At 39.9% G+C, this 17,138-nt stretch overlaps 1 protein-coding gene across 2 annotated transcripts; it reads left to right on the top strand.

Annotated features, from left to right (window-relative positions):
• The first annotated feature begins 213 nt into the window (after positions 1-213).
• On the top strand, positions 214-5,782 carry LOC143414907 (uncharacterized). Of its 2 annotated transcripts, none has more exons than XM_076879861.1 (7): positions 214-565; positions 1,389-1,469; positions 2,231-2,372; positions 2,514-2,629; positions 2,891-3,117; positions 3,336-3,442; positions 4,135-5,782. In XM_076879861.1, the coding sequence occupies exons 1-7, from the start codon at positions 313-315 to the stop codon at positions 5,399-5,401; spliced, it is 2,193 nt and encodes a 730-aa protein (XP_076735976.1). In that variant the 5' UTR covers positions 214-312; the 3' UTR covers positions 5,402-5,782. The 2 variants fall into 2 exon arrangements, with proteins under 2 accessions (XP_076735976.1, XP_076735972.1); XM_076879857.1 differs by having other exon boundaries at positions 215-565; positions 4,132-5,782.
• Positions 5,783-17,138: the final 11,356 nt, after the last annotated feature.

Genomic DNA, 17,138 nt, shown 5'->3' with positions numbered 1-17,138 from the left:
TGCTTTTGGGTAACTTTTTGTTCTAACATTTAACCATTTTTGTTATGATGTTTATCCTTAAAGGTGCTACATTAAAAATGCTTTTCACTTTACTATAATGCCATGATTTTCACCAGCATCTTAAATGTACAGCAGACATCAGTCTTACTGGGGTTAGCTAGTAAAAGTCACACCAGCAGGGGAACTAAATAACGCCTGATTTTCTTTTCCGGACACAATTTGTAGCTGCACCAGAATCCGCCGGAAACGCACCCTGCGCTGTAGTGTGTGGATGTGTTCTTCGTCAAAACACAGCTGAGAAAACAAACAAACATGTTTTACTGGATGAAGAGCGGCAGCAGCGGCGGCCCCGAGCCGGTCGACAGCGTCGGTAACATGTCTAAGAGCGACATACTGAGAGGAATCGTCACCGAGAAAATGAGCACAGCCGCCCGCGAGATCTTAGCGGTGGTGGAGAGGACTGTAGCCGACTATGAGGAGGAGGCTGCGGGCTTCAGGCGAGAGATCGGCCGTCAGAGGAGACTGCTGGAGCTCCTGCAGCCTAACGTCTCTCTGGAGAGAAGAGGTGAGTGGACAAATAAAGCTGCTCGCAGCCACAAAAAGCTGATTTGTAAATTTAGAATTTGCTGAACTTCGTTTAAAAATCGCTGATTTTACGTTTACAAGCTGTTAAACATACAGATGTGTAATTACAATAAAATGTGAATGCAGGGAAAATAATATTAGCGTTATTTGCAATTCGGCATGAAGCTCTCTCAGCTTAAGTGTAGAGAAGAGCAGATGATTCAATTTTTTATTTTTATTTTTCCCCCTGAACTAGACCTTGAGGTGTATAAAGCCTCTACTTGAGGTAGAACCTTCAGCCTGGAGTGGTTATTCCATACATTTTTTAGTGCCATGACCTCAGACTTTGAGGGACTAATTAGAATTTCTGCTGCTTCAGGCTGTTCCAGTGAGATGGAGGTCGCCAACAGAAAACATCTGAGACCACCCAACTAAACTCTTCTTGAGCGTGCAATCTGACTTACTGCTTTTTATTATCCACGCTCTCATGGCTGTTGTACAGACTCTTAAAAGCATGTAGCAACAGGCCATATAACCCATAACCATGCCCTTCTTCTCACAAGATATGCCATTGGGCGTAATGTAGTTATCCTTGAGAGCATAAGAGTCTGGTCTAATTCTTATCCCAGATTGTCATTCTTTGTTTTGTTTTGGGTTTTTTTTTTTTTGTCTTTTTGGAATCTAGAGTTAATTTTTTCTTAGTGGTTTACATAATAAAAACAATGATCAACAGGAAGGAGCGTCTTTGGAGCTGCAGTCAAACACCACAGTCACACAAAGCTGATATATTGATCAAATGTTCTTTTTGACCAAAAAACACAAAGTCCTACAGCCTGATGTGGAGAGGCATGAGGTGGAAGTCGTGCCTGAGGACAGAGAGGAGCAACAGCCCAAGCAACAGACAGGTACGTCTGAACAGTCTTACCATTAATTGTTTTTCTTTTTGGGGGGGGGGGTTCAAGGCTTTTATAAAGAATATTGCAAAATGACACAGGCACCCTATAACATGGGTAACCCCATATATAGGTATATATCCAGAATACAACCAGTTGGCAACCAGATGAGTTGCGCTTATTGGCACAGACTGATTAAGATTGATTGCAACATGTTGGCAGTCTGTCCATGTTTGTAAATTGGCCTCCAGTTATTTGCAAACATCACCAATTTGTCACCAGCAGTCAGTCAAAAGTCAGCCTGACTGTTTAGAACCAATTTGCCTCCTACTGTGTGTTAATAAGGAGGTTCAAAGTTTTTATTTTTTATCACCATGGCCTCATCTGGTCAGAATGCAAAGAAAACTGCTATCAATTAGTTGCCGTATATCTTGGTTTACTTCACTGTAATCAGTAGTAACTTAAAGGAAGACACGCATGGACTGCTAAACTCTGAAAGAGAAAACAAGTCATTTAAGTTAATGACTTTAAGTCATTAACTTAAATAAAGATTTAAACTGAGAACTACAAATCAAACTCACCTAAGCTGCCGCCCCATGTGGAGTGAAAAGAGGGCATGAAAGTGAGTGCAGTGCTTATATAATGTGCGCCAGGCGAGTTCAATTAATCAAATTATTACTAAAGCAAACTGACTAAACCACATGTATCGTGTGTTTATCATCATATGATTCAAATTAAAAACCATAACAAAAAGTGACTTCTGATGTATCCAGGTGTGGAGGACACTGAGAGCCTGGGCCTGCTTTGGTACGACGACATTGATGACGATGAAGAGGAGCAGGAGTTGATGCAACCAACAAGTTCCCGACAAAAACGAGAAGATCTAAAGGACCCAGATTATAAAATGCCGTCAAGGTTAGAACAAACACCACTTTAAGGAACAACAAACTGTAGAGGTTTGTGATATGGCCAACAATATGTGGATGGTCCCCAAGTTTATTTGCATTTGCTTTATAGTCTTTTATGGCACTGACTTAGTTCCTGCATTTTCGCCAGAGTTCCGACTATCAGGAAGAAGCCCGGCAGACCTCGCATCAGTGACACAAAGAACCATATAGATCTCAGAGTCCGCATCCTGGAGGACTCTCACACCAATGTGCTCTCTAAGACGAGTATGAAATGTTAATCATTAAGGTTTTGTATTTGTCTGTTATGTGGTACAGTGTTAGCCGTGCTATTAATACCATTTTTTCTTTGTTCCTAATTCAAAGCATTTTCCAATGCTTACAAAAATATTTAATTACATTATTTATCATCAGAAATAGTCAAAGACTGGCCAACTAATCACTTGAACTAATGAATACTAGGGCAAGGTTTGGTTTTACTGACTGCCTAAGGACTATTGATCTTAAGATGAATTTCTTCTGTTCCAGTATTCAAGAAGTTCCCAGCACACGACCTGAAGTGCCCTCTTGGTCTACAGGAAGCTGAATTCCTGGACCTGTTGAAGTCAACCTTTCCTCAGCTGGCAGATGATGAACCTTTTGACTTGTTCACAACTGACAGAAGCCGGAGGCTCCAGCCCCTGAAAGTGAAGACTGTGACTCCAGAGGAGATCCACATGTTCATTGGAAACTCTGCCCTCTACATCCGCCTGAAGGTAGACGCTGTACCTGTTTGTGCTGCTTTTGCCTCTGACTTTGGTAGGATTTTGATAATTTTGCCTCTTTATACCACAATAACAGATTTAAAATGTAACAATCATGATGTGATTTAAATGTACACTTTAAGATTTTACAAAAATGTTAAAGAAATTTTAGCTATTTTACTCTCAGTTAACATAAGTACTGATAATAATTTGGAAATGAACTCTTACAGACTAGTGAGGAGGGAGAGAAAGAGTTTCCCCCTTCACCAACAAACGATGACTGTCCATCCAGCGATGCTGACATAACAAAAGACAATGAAGCTGAACTCCAGTCAAGGTAAAAATAAAAACGGGTATAAGGATTTGTGTGCTCTTGATTGACCGACGATATCAAAAACAAGACTCTAGAATGTTGATGTAAATGGCCTGTATTTATATAGCGCTTTACTAGTCCCTAAGGACCCCAAAGCGCTTTACATATCCAGTCATCCACCCATTCACACACACATTCACACACTGGTGATGGCAGCTACATTGTAGCCACAGCCACCCTGGGGCGCACTGACAGAGGCGAGGCTGCCGGACACTGGCGCCACCGGGCCCTCTGACCACCACCAGTAGGCAACAGGTGAAGTGTCTTGCCCAAGGACACAACAACCGAGACTGTCCGAGCCGGGGCTCGAACCGGTAACCTTCCGATTACAAGGCGAACGCCAACTCTTGAGCCACGATCGGTTACTCATTAATCATAACTTAAGAGACCTTTTACTACTACGTGAGATCAGAGATCAGGGTTTCACTCAATCTAGACGCTGGATTGTGATAATTCAATGAAAAACATGAAATTAAAAAAATTATTGAGGGAAAAAATTCTGATCTAACGAATACCAAACCCAAAATTCTGTGGTTCAAGTTCTCTAATGGATGAGTTTGTTGTTTTTAGTTATTGCAAGTAGACGAAACCTATGGCTTTTATGTACAGGCGCTCAGTACTTAAAACTTACCTTTAACCATTTTGTTCCACAGCAGCTCTGATCAGCATACAGACAGTCCCAGTGTGGACATGCTGGCCAGCAGCTCAACATCACAAAAGCAAGACCTGCAAACAGATGAAGAGGCCTGTGAGAGGGAAGTGGACAGCAAAGATGAACACAAAGCCTTGGCTGTAGACAAATGCTTTAAACCTGTTTCTGAGCTCCAGGTGACAAAAAAGATGAAGAAACAAGTGCGCAAAAGTGACATGAAGGAGATAGAGAAGAGTAAAATAGCCTGTAAAGTGTGTGGAGTGTGGTACTTGAACCTGGGCAGCTTGATCAAACACACCTGGAGTCACCTGGAGGAGCCACAGGGTGGTTGTGGAGTTTGCGGAGAGCAGTTTGAATCTGTGGATGAGTTGAAGAGACATATCAGAATTCACCAGAAAACTCACGACTGCTCATATTGTGGGAAATCTTTCTTCACCATCGTCGGTCTTAACAGCCACGTTTCTCTGCACACAGGAGACAGGCCATTCAAATGTAAGATTTGCAGCAAAACCTTTGCTTACATGTCTGGTCTGAATGTTCACCATTGGGTCCATGTGGAAGAGAAACCACACAAATGTGACATTTGCCCAAAATCCTTTGGTTTGAAGGCGCAGCTCCAAGCTCACAGCAAGATACACACCAGCAAAGACAGATACGTCTGCAATATCTGTGGAAAGTCTGTCTGTGACCTTCGATCTTTGACCCGCCACAAGTTCACTCACTCTGGAGAGCGGCCGTATGGCTGCCAAATCTGCGGGAAGCGTTTCAAACTTTCCGGCAACCTGAAGTCCCACGAGAAGATCCACATGGCTAGGGAGCGACCTTTTCTCTGCCACGTCTGCTGCAAATCCTTCCTGTCAAACTGCAGCCTGATGACTCACATGAAGACGCACAGCAGCGAGAGGCCGCATGTCTGCGGCGTGTGTAGCAAAGGCTTCGTGTCCAACGGCGAACTCAAGGTTCACATGCGAGTGCACACTGGTGAGGCGCCGTACGGCTGTTCCGATTGCGGCCGTTTCTTCAAACGCAAGACTCACCTGACCAACCACATCAGGAGCCACTTGGGCATCAAACGGTTTGTGTGCGCGATCTGTGGGAAGGCGTGCTCTCGCCAGGAACACCTGACGGTCCACATGAGGACCCACAACGGAGAGAGACCGTACCAGTGCACCATCTGCGAAAAAGCCTTCACCCAGAGCCACTGTCTGAAAACGCACATGAAGAGCCACCAGGTGGAGGAAACCTCTGTCCCCAGTCCATCCACAACCTAAACGACACTGAAAACAACTTTTTTTTATCATAATATACTTACAGATGCAGTTTGTTTTTGTTTTTTTTTAATCTGTGAACTTTATATTTCATTTTTTTAAACTGGAAAAAGTGTTGTGGATTTTTTTTTTTCTTCTTTTTATAACTTTTTGTGCTAAAACACGTGGTTCTTAGATCATCATGTCACTTACAGCAAACATGTAGTCTGGAGACCAACAGTTCTACTAAATCGTTATTTTTTTGGGCATAAAGACCTAAGTTACTGAAGGACCTGCTTATAAAATAAAACAAAAAAAATCACAAAGTTCTGTAAAAAATTTGGTGCAGTAAAATGTTAGTCGTGTAAACCACTCTGCTTTAAATAAAAAGGGGAAAAAAGTTAACTATTTGAATTCTTGGTTAGTTTCTTTTCTCTTTTAACACAGTAATACTGATAATCAGAACTCTCAAAATTAGTTTAGTATGATTTTGGCCATCTTAAAAGTCTTTGAGTTTCATCTTGTTTCCTAATTGTTCCCCTTAATTGTGTTTCAGGGGGAACTTTGTATTAATCAAATTGTTTTAGAAGTGAGCTAATATCAAGCCAACAGCCATTGTAAACAGATGTTCCCAGATTTTTTCTTAGAAACCACAGATATCCTCCGCAGTTGTTTCAAAGGAAAACGCACCTTTGAGTGTTGAAATGCCAGTGTACTCAGAGGCGGGGATTTGAAAGTAGCCGATCCGAGAGCGTTGTTCATCTCTCTTAATTGCATCTCCAGCAGATGCAGTCCAGCGTTCCCACATCATACATGTAGCTATCTCGAGTGTTTTTCATTTTGTTCTTAAAGTCATTCATCCCCAGATTTATATATTCAGGGTTTAAACTATAAAATCATTTATAGGCAGTTTTGTTTTACCACATCCAAAATTCAAGGTTTTTCAAAATTCACGGGTGCTCTTGGACCGTAACCCCCCATCAATTTCAGGGCTCAAATGTACATTAACACACACTTTAGATCAGCATATAATTGTAAAAGTGGGCAGTCAGTAAAAAGCTTTAAAAAAAGCCAAACATCTGCTGTCACCCAGAACTCCTCTGTATTCATACAGCGCCTTTCATCACAGGAAAGGAATTAGAGCCTCACCAAAACAAAACAAAAACCAACCTTGAGAAACATCAAATAAAAAATAGAAACACTTGAGTGCGCAATGAAAACATAATTAACTAGAGATAAAGGAGGCGCGGAGAGATCAGCGAAAGAGTTAACTTAAACAAAAAAAAAAATCTCCACACAGAAACAACCATCCAGGTTTATAAAACTTTGAAATCCAGAAGCTTCTCTAAACTTAGGAGCTGAAAAACAATCTTTTTGGGGGGATTTCTGTCGTATTCTGTGTCATTTTACACTGTTAGTTTGTATAAAAATTGACCAATACTTTACCTTTTGTCTTAAACCTTTAACCCTGCAATTATATATATATACAAAACTACCTTGTACTGCTATTGTTTTTAGTACAAATAGCCTAAAATATCACATTAGTTGCAGACATCAGTCATACAAATAAAATAAAGGGGGTTGTGTATGCGAGTGAGGGAGCAGAGCACTGACTCTGTTATGTCTGCAGCAATGTGGAAGACCTGGCAATCTATCCATTCTTACAAGCACAAGCTGAAAGTAGAATAAAATATTGATGTCAAGTAGTGGGAATAAGTAGGACTCTAAACTGTACAACAGTGTTTTGATTCTGCGTTCTGCAGCGTTCTTATATTAAAAAAAACTCCTATAAATCACTTCGAGGGATCAAACCTTGCCTCTCTTCCCTCGCACGATCTGATATCGTCGTGTTCATGTTGTTCCAGATCAACATAGTAAATGTTGTTCCAAGATCAACATTGCAAGTGACCAATCAGAATACTATGTTGATCTGGGAACAACACCAACACAACGATATCAGATCGTGCGTGATCTCGTGGGCTGTGATCCAACATGTGACTGCTTTTAGTGGTAAAGCTACACAACATCAACTGCATGCACTCTGATGGTATGTGACACACACACTCATGAAATGTGCAAGTGTTTTGTTTTTCTTACTGAACTAAATCCAGCAGCACCACCAGTCACACAGAACTGAGAGAAATTTCTGTCAGACATGTCTGGTTCTTTTTTCAAGTCAAGCGGCTTTTATTGTCCTTTCAACCATGTACGGAAATGAGACAACATTCCTCTGAGACCCTGGTGCTACATATGACATATAACAGACAGTCAACACAGGACTACATAAAGTCCAACGTGCAAAAATTGCAAAGAAACAAGACAAGACAGTGCAACACTGGACAGCACAGGACGATACACACACAAAACAGTGTAATGGAAATAGGCAAAATACTGAGTGTTGTGCAAAAAGTAACTTGGTGTCTGATGGTCTGCATGTGTGTGTTAGTGTGTGTGTGATACTGCAGATAAGTGTTTGGTAGTGACGTGTATGTAGCTCTGCGTGTGTGTGTGTGTGTGTGTGTGTGTGCGCCAGTCCAGTCACTGAGTGTTCAGGAGTCTGATGGCCTGGGGGAAGAAACTGTTTCACAGTCTGGCATTGAGGCCCGAATGCTGCAGTACCTCTTGCCATTGGGCTGCAGGGTGAAGAGTGTGTGTGAGGGTTGTGTGGGGTCCTCCACAATTCTGGTGGCTTGTGGATAGAGCGGGTGATACAAGTGTCTGTGATGGAGGGAAGAGGCATGATCTGATATGGTCGTGTTGGTGTTGTTCCCAGATCATCATAGTAAATGTTGTTCCAGGATCAACATTGCAAGTGACCAATCAGAATGTTGTGACGTCATACTTTTGCGACTTCGGGAAAAACCGCCGTAAAACAAAAAACTGTACTTAAGCTGCGAGAAACCGCCTCTGTCCGCCGATCAACGGACCCTGACCCTAACACCCTAGATGGTTATACCCACATCGGCTGGGGGAGTGTTCGCATCAGCTCTTTCGATGGTGAAGATAGCAAGGGTAATTTGTTTGTCTTGGGTCTTCATTCAGGTAAAGAGGTAGTGCCCTGAGGACACACTCTCTCCCCTTTTCAATAGTTTGCTTCTGTAGAGAGTGGCAGAGATACAGGAAGAGAAAACAGAAATACTTTAGGATGACACAAACTCACATTATACGCAAAATGAATGAATGACAAAAACTGATCTTTAACATACAGGGAGTGCAGAATTATTAGGCAAGTTGTATTTTTGAGGAATAATTTTATTATTGAACAACAACCATGTTCTCAATGAACCCAAAAAACTCATTAATATCAAAGCTGAATGTTTTTGGAAGTAGTTTTTAGTTTGTTTTTAGTTTTAGCTATTTTAGGGGGATATCTGTGTGTGCAGGTGACTATTACTGTGCATAATTATTAGGCAACTTAACAAAAAACAAATATATACCCATTTCAATTGTTTATTTTTACCAGTGACACCAATATAACATCTCCACATTCACAAATATACATTTCTGACATTCAAAAACAAAACAAAAACAAATCAGCGACCAATATAGCCACCTTTCTTTGCAAGGACACTCAAAAGCCTGCCATCCATGGATTCTGTCGGTGTTTTGATCCGTTCACCATCAACATTGCGTGCAGCAGCAACCACAGCCTCCCAGACACTGTTCAGAGAGGTGTACTGTTTTCCCTCCTTTAAATCTCACATTTGATGATGGACCACAGGTTCTCAATGGGGTTCAGATCAGGTGAACAAGGAGGCCATGTCATTAGTTTTTATTCTTTTTATACCCTTTTGATAGGTTTGTAGCATAAACCTATTCGCTGGAACGTTAAGGACAACTTGCTACACAGCAAAAGGCAAGACACAAGGCACCAAAGTTCTTCGTGTTACTCATGCATGAGGGAAACCTGCCTGGAGCCAAGTGTCGTTCCACCACTTGACCTCTGTCAGACTCTCAGCCAGGTTCCCCATAGCACTCCTTTTATTGTGGCTACATGAATATGCATAGGGTCATTAACATATAACATCTTACATAGGTATACATGTGAACAAAGAATACTGTGTGTGTGTGTGTGTGTGTGTGGGGGGGGGGGGGTCAGAGTGTGACCCCATAAACAACTTCCCTTAACCTGCTGGTCTGGAAAATCTAACAGTTCATCTAAACAAAAGGCACTTAGACTAGAACAGACGTAGCTACGTTAATGTAATGCTACTGTAAAACAATAAAACAAGGTATGACCTCTCCCATGCTCCCAGGATGTGGGTGTGCATTCTAGTGTGGAATACACACCAAGCCTTTGCAGCCTGCTAAAGATCACACATCCTATCACTACACAATGATTATACACCTCTAAGCATATATGGTTAAATATTTCCTAATACAAATGACAATAATAAAATCTAAACCCATCACCTTTCTTGCCAGCCACGCTGTGGAGTACTTGGACGCGTGTGATGGAGCATTGTCCTGCATGAAAATCATGTTTTTCTTGAAGGATGCAGACTTCTTCCTGTACCACTGCTTGAAGAAGGTGTCTTCCAGAAACTGGCAGTAGGACTGGGAGTTGAGCTTGACTCCATCCTCAACCCGAAAAGCCCCCACAAGCTCATCTTTGATGATACCAGCCCAAACCAGTACTCCACCTCCACCTTGCTGGCGTCTGAGTCGGACTGGAGCTCTCTGCCCTTTACCAATCCAGCCACGGGCCCATCCATCTGGCCCATCAAGACTCACTCTCATTTCATCAGTCCATAAAACCTTAGAAAAATCAGTCTTGAGATATTTCTTGGCCCAGTCTTGACGTTTCAGCTTGTGTGTCTTGTTCAGTGGTGGTCGTCTTTCAGCCTTTCTTACCTTGGCCATGTCTCTGAGTATTGCACACCTTGTGCTTTTGGGCACTCCAGTGATGTTGCAGCTCTGAAATATGGCCAAACTGGTGGCCAAGTGACGTGCTGATTTTCCTAATAATTCTGCACTCCCTGTATTTAGAAACGGCCAAACAGTCTGCAGTCTATGAACTAACCGTAGCTAACACCAGCTAACAATGTTAGCTCGGTGGCGAGTAGCCTTCATTAATAGTAATAAAAGTCACACATGAAAAAATGCGGACCTCAGCAAGTCCAGGAACTCAGCTTCCTGTAGACCATGAGGACACTTCAGGTACTGCACTGGATACTTAGTCACTGGAAGGGAAGAGTTCATCATGAGTTCATCATGGTTAGATACCATATTTCTAAGATTTTCAGGGTCGAGTACAATAACCTCAGTTCTATCTGAATTTAAGTTCAGTTAGCAGCCATCCAGGTCTAAATGTCTTTAAGACATTCCTGCAGTTTAACTTACTGGTGTGTATTATCTGGCTTCATAGACAGATAAAGTTGGGTGTAATTTGAATATCAGTGATAATGTATCCTATGCCTTCTTATTTTACAGCAGACACCGTCACTGTAAAATATCAGAATATTCCTGAGGGAGGAATCAGTTGGAGTTCAGATTGGGAGAGTATGAAATCTTCAGACTTTTTAACATAGATTAATTCTTTTAATGTTTCTGTGATTAAATAACAAGCTGTTAACCTTGTCGGAGAGCATATCAATCTGAGAGTCCTCCAGGATGCAGATTCTGAATTCAATATGCTTCTGAGGGGCACTGATCTGAGATTTTCCACAAGGCCGTGGTAGAAGAATGTCAGTCATTTTCATCTCATCTTTTCATTTTTCTGCCCAAACCTCCGTCTCTGATAATGGGCTGCATCAGCACAAACTAGGTTTTGGCATAATAATAACACTCTCTGTATTTACCAAGAGCGCGCAGAGAGAGGACTATGTGTAGAGATTTTTGCGAGTGACCTTCTTGCATATGCATTTCAAGTTCCTTTCTAAAGGTGCAAAATATATGCTGGAGAATATTTATGTTGGGCGGAACTTAAAAATCTGGTGTAACACTTTAAAAGTTACTTTGTGTTGTTGGCATTCACATGTAGACTCAGGGAAAAATATGTGTCCTCATTAGGACAGTGTTCTATGTGGGACTATAGCCTACAGGTTTATATTTTTTAATTATAGAGTAATGAGAATGTAACGTAATGAGTATTGTAACAAATTACACTCTCCAGTGAGTAATTAAATAATAATGTGTTGCATTACTTTTAAGAAAAGTAATGTGTAGAGTGTAATACATTACTTTGAAAAAAATAATGAACCCCAACACTGTTTAAATCAAGGGCGCAAACTGATTTTCTAACATCTGCAACTTGCAGTTCACTGCTAATTACACAGATATTAAACGTCAAAAAAGGGTGCTTGCTATGGTCACAGTTATTGCTGTGTGGAAAAAGCATCATCTACTCAAAGATGAAGCACAAACATGGAGCCAGCATGACAATCACAAAGAGAAATGGCTGCAAAACAGAGAGAGCAGAGCAGAGGGATGACATCACGGACTGTCCTAAAAATAATGAGCCCCTGTATGGACATCAGTCTGATCAATTAATTTATGTTATGTTATGTTAGCTTTAAAAACATGTGAAAAAAGTATTTAGTTCAGTTCTGTTTTATTTATATGGGTCCAAATCAAAGTGCTGTTATTACACTCCTGCGAAACTGTGATCATTTCAGGACCATGGACAGCGCATGAGTGTTTGACTGTGCCTCTTGGGATGATCTGATATTATCGTGTTGGTGTTGTTCCTGGAACAACATAGGCTGTATCCCAATTCAGGGTCTGCAGCCTTAAAGGCCGCATTTTAAGGCCAATTACGTCACAGCAACGCGACGAAGGCTGTCCCAATTCAAGGGCTGCTTGAAATGCGGCTAGCTAATTGTTATTTACTAGCTAATCTTAAATGACTGTTCAGTACAGAAGTGAAGCCCAATAATCATGATTTCACAGTCCTGTGGTCTCAGCCTCAGATACTTATCAAATCAAAGCTATGTAGAAACAAACAAACAAATGAACAAAAGATTTTCTCCTTCATTTCTGTCAAACAAAGCTGTATGAAAGGTTTCCAGCTGTTAGTGTCATGGCTGCTAGGCAACCTGGGCAGCGCGATGGAGGCTAGACCGTCCCATTTCACAAGGCTCTCACTTCCGGCCTTAGCGGTCTTTGAGTACGCGGCCCTTGTGGACCGTTAAGGCTGCGTACTTTAAGGCTGCAGACCCTGAATTGGGACAGCCATAGTAAATGTTGTTCCAGGATCAACATTGCAAGCGACCAATCACATTCTTGTGACGTTATTCTTTGGCACGCCAAGCCATTCGTGCATTTATGAAATTCCAATGTTGCAAGGACAATATCAGTTCTGCTTAAAGGGTTAGGGTTAGGGTCAGGGTCCATTGATCGGCGGACAGAGGCGGTTTCTCGCAGCTTAAGTACAGTTTTTTGTTTTACTGCGTTTTTTTCCAAAGTCGAAAAAGTATGACGTCACAACATTCTGATTGGTCACTTGCAATGTTGATCCTGATCTGGGAACTGGCAGTAAGAGATAATCAAAAGTATCGAGATTTAATTGAGGGATGATACTGCACCAGAAATGTTGAAGGGTGGTGTGTATATTAACGTTCAAGGCATATTGTTATGAGGTGGAAGTATGTTCATATTGTGTTTGGGCTACATTGTGTGCATTGTAAAGGTAATTGCAATACATACTAAGAATAAGAGTAATTTAGGAATGCAGGATTAATGTATACTTTGCGGACTTTTAAAAATGAACAGTTGTTTCCATGTCAAAATGTTTGCAACTCAAGTTCTTTGCCGATACACTGGTAAAAGAAATTTTGACAGTGGCAAGTGTTAAATGGTTACTGCTGTGCTGTTGCAAAAAAACTGAAAGCTGTTTTATTGTTAGACCATATGTTGGCATGTTTTATTAAAGTTTTATTTGGGATGTTGATATAATTTTGTTTAATTGCTAATATCAATGGACTATATTTTTATTAAAATTATTACATACATTTTTTTAATTGTAATTAAAAGTGGGCACTTCCCTTTGCATTGTTAAAGTTGTGTTACTGGACTGACCCTAAGCAATCATTGCAAATAGCAACTTTGCTATTCATTTCAGACACTTTTAAAGAAAAAGAACTCCACAGACATCACATGTGCATAACTCAAGTGTCATCTTATCAATGTGTTATGTGGTCTTCAATGTTTTTTCTTCTATTTCTGGCAGATACAGACATTTAATTTAAAGTCTTGATGTTGCTTCTGTCTACATACTGTTAGTTACTAACCCTAATGAGCTGTTGTGTTTTGTTTCGGACTGGATTTACACAAATGCTCACTGAATGTGTTGGCAATAAAGGAATTTAAAAAAGATAAGTTGGATGTACTTAATTCATTTGTGTGGAACCTGTTGACAAAATAGATTTATGTAAAACTAATTAGTAAAGCATAAGGTGGCTGAAAATATAATATTTGAATTAATCTAACTTAAATTTAACATTTTACTGCCACAAATAAGAAATGTGTTTAAGTAACTAATCTAAGCTATCTAACCTGTAAATACATAATTTATGTTCATACAACATAACTTGATTTAGTCTTAAATATCTCTTGTTAATCCTAAGTAGTTTTTTAAAATTAGATGACTTAAAGATTTTTGCTTTAAACTAACACAACGCAATTTCGTGGAACCTGTTGACAAAATAATTTTAATTAAAGTCAACGTTTCATTTTTTTGAGTGGGAAAGCTACAATATCAAGGCTTAATGCAGAATTTTCTGTACGTTTTTGTCCTTGACAGGTTAAACCACAATAAATAGCAATAGCATATACGTTGTGTGTGTGTAGTTGTCTGCCTCTTATAACTCTAGTGATTTTCCTGCAGTTTGAAATCTCATGTGATCTTGTTAATTTCATTAGTCCAGCAACTAACCACTCTTACTAGATTGTATCAGGTCATCTCAACAAGAACAAATTAAGTTGTTGAATTTCGTACAGATCCTACATGATTTAATTACGTTCAAGATAGAAACATGAAAATTTTGTGTTCAAATTACAAGGTAGACTTTTTTAATGTAACAACCACCCAATTTACTTTTTTCGGTATACCAAAAAAACGTAGAGGCAGCTGTTCGACTTGACTGAGATGGATGCCTTCCTGAAACCACGATCCAAAGCGTGCAAGACTGAAATCCCGTGCAGTGTCGCGAGAATTAACATTGCTATATCATTGACTTACTTCACTCAAACATGATATGAACAATTCTTATCTATCCGCTCTGCATATTATGTAGTTTTTACACTATATAGTTACACTTAACTTTAAACCATGAGGCAATTGTGTTAAATACACGCAAGGTGCTTACGTAAATCCAAGAGCTGGCCAATCCCTTTTTTTTTAGTGTAGCTACAAATAATCATGTGCAGTTCCACGAGATTATTAAAAGACAAAAGGAAAACATATTACTGATACAGAAATAGTTTCGCTGCAAAAAGTGCAGCCTTAGCTAATGCAGTGGCGGAGCGTGGGGGTGGCTTACTGGGCTTAAGCCCGGGTTGTTTTTTCAGAAGCCTGGCGTCTTTTGGAGTGTAATTTTTTCATAGTTAGATGCCTGGCTGACAACTGTATAAAACAAAAACTACACACAATATTCGAAGCACATAGTGCACACTGTGGGAATTTACGACTGTGCGTAAATCCCCCCTAATATTGGTATGATCCGAGCTCAGGCACTAAGCGACTGAGCGAGGGGGCGGGGCAGCTGCTGCTTGCGAGTGCGCTGTTGGAGAAACGGAGCCAGGCAGACAGAGGAGAATGGAAGTTTGACCAGATACCAAAGCAAATCATTTGTACTGTACAAATAATGTAAATATGACGGTGTATCACGAAAGATTGATATCAAACTGATCGCTTGACCCATATTACGTTACTTGCTCTTCAAGTGAATCAACAAATGGCGAAATGAAAAGCCGAACAACAACAATGCTGTTTCTTTAGAGAGTCTTAGCTTACATGTGTGTTTATTTCATATTTTCAGTTGTTTCCCTCCAGGCTAAATAAATCGGTTTCAGTAATGCACTAATATACAAGAATGGACATAAGATAAGATAAGATAACCTTTATTAGTCCCACACGTGGGAAATTTGTTTTGTCACAGCAGGAAGTGGACAGTGCAAAAGTTATGAGGCAAAAATTAGAATACAATAAGAATAAATACAGTACACAACTGTACAGAATAGAATAAAATAAAATACTATATACAGCAGAATAAAATAAAATAAATATACAATAAGATAAAAATAGAATACAAATACAAATACTATATACAACTGAGTAAAAATACAACGATGACAGAAAGGATTATTGCACTTAGTATTATTGCATATGTATGGATGTGTGTGCTTGATCAGTTAAAGTCTTTATTATGGAGTCTGACAGCAGTGGGGAGGAAAGACCTGCGAAATCTCTCCGTCCCACACCGTGGGTGCCGCAGTCTCCCACTGAAGGAGCTGCTCAGTGCTGTCACAGTCTGCTGCATGGGGTGGGAGATGTTGTCCATCAGGGATGACAGCTTAGCCGCCGTTCTCCTGTCACTCACCACCTCCACTGGGTCCAGAGGGCATCCTAGAACAGAGCTGGCCCTTCGGATCACCCGAAGCTTCTTTCAAAGAAAAAACTCTGGTAGTATTTTATATATTATGGTTTGTATGTTGTTCAGCATATTTCTATGCAAAACAAGAGGAATTTCAATACACAGCAGGATATTCACAGTTTAAACTAGATATTTACATACACTTTAGGGAAAACACAAGAGAATTTTTTTACTGTACAACATCAATTTAGAGTAAACTTGTTCTGTTTTGGATAAATAAATATTGAAATATCTTTTGAATTAGTTAAAGAGAGAAAGAGCTGTCTATTGTTTTATCATTTTCATCAAATTTAGGAGTACATGTACACTAAGTTTATTGTTAATTAATAAGAAAACTCCAGACGATTCCATTTTGAGCTGAAGAAGCTTCTGATAGGTTAGTAGAGTCCATGTGAGTAAATTGGTGGCACAGCTGTGGATGCATATAAGGCAAAACACAGAGCCTGTTTCTTTGAAATGGGAAAATTAAGAGATGTCAACCAAAACACCAGGAAAACAATTGTGGAGCTCCATAAGTGTGGCTCAATTTGAATACAATTTGGTGCCATTTGCAATTAAGAAATACAGATAGTTTCTCTCTTTACTCTTAAAGTTAACAAATATGTTTTTTATATTTATCAATCTAAAAATTAAACATTTAGTCTGATTTGATGTTACAATTAAAAAAGTGTTTTTATCTGAAGAGTACATAAATATCTGGTTTCAATTGTATATTTGATGATTGTCAGCACAAAGAGGGAGAGAGAGGAACAGAGAGGGAGAGAGAGAGAGAGGAGCAGAGAGGGAGATGGAGAATGAGGACAGAACAGAGATGAACAAGAGCAGGTGAGACACACATGTTAGTCAAATGGTCGTTTGCCAAAAGTACCACCGTATCATAGGTACTCATGTATCTCGTACCTAGTGATTCTTTTTAGGTTTGCTATTTTTCAAATTCTATATTTACTAAGTTCTGCAGGCTTGTTTGCACAACAAGGCTAAATAATTATATAAACTTTTCTCAATCTAAATAGTGGACTTTGGTAGAATAAAAAAAAATAAGTGTAGTGCAGGTCTATGATGATTTTTAGTGCTACTATCATCTAGTTCTGATTCTGGTTCTGTCCTGGTTAAATCCTCAGTAGTCCTGATTTTGAACTGGAATTAAAACAGCACTACATCCTGTT

The sequence above is a fragment of the Maylandia zebra genome, linkage group LG3, assembly GCF_041146795.1.
Source record: "Maylandia zebra isolate NMK-2024a linkage group LG3, Mzebra_GT3a, whole genome shotgun sequence".
In the NCBI taxonomy this organism is placed as follows: Eukaryota; Metazoa; Chordata; class Actinopteri; order Cichliformes; family Cichlidae; genus Maylandia; species Maylandia zebra.
This window is presented reverse-complemented; position numbering and strand designations above follow the sequence as displayed.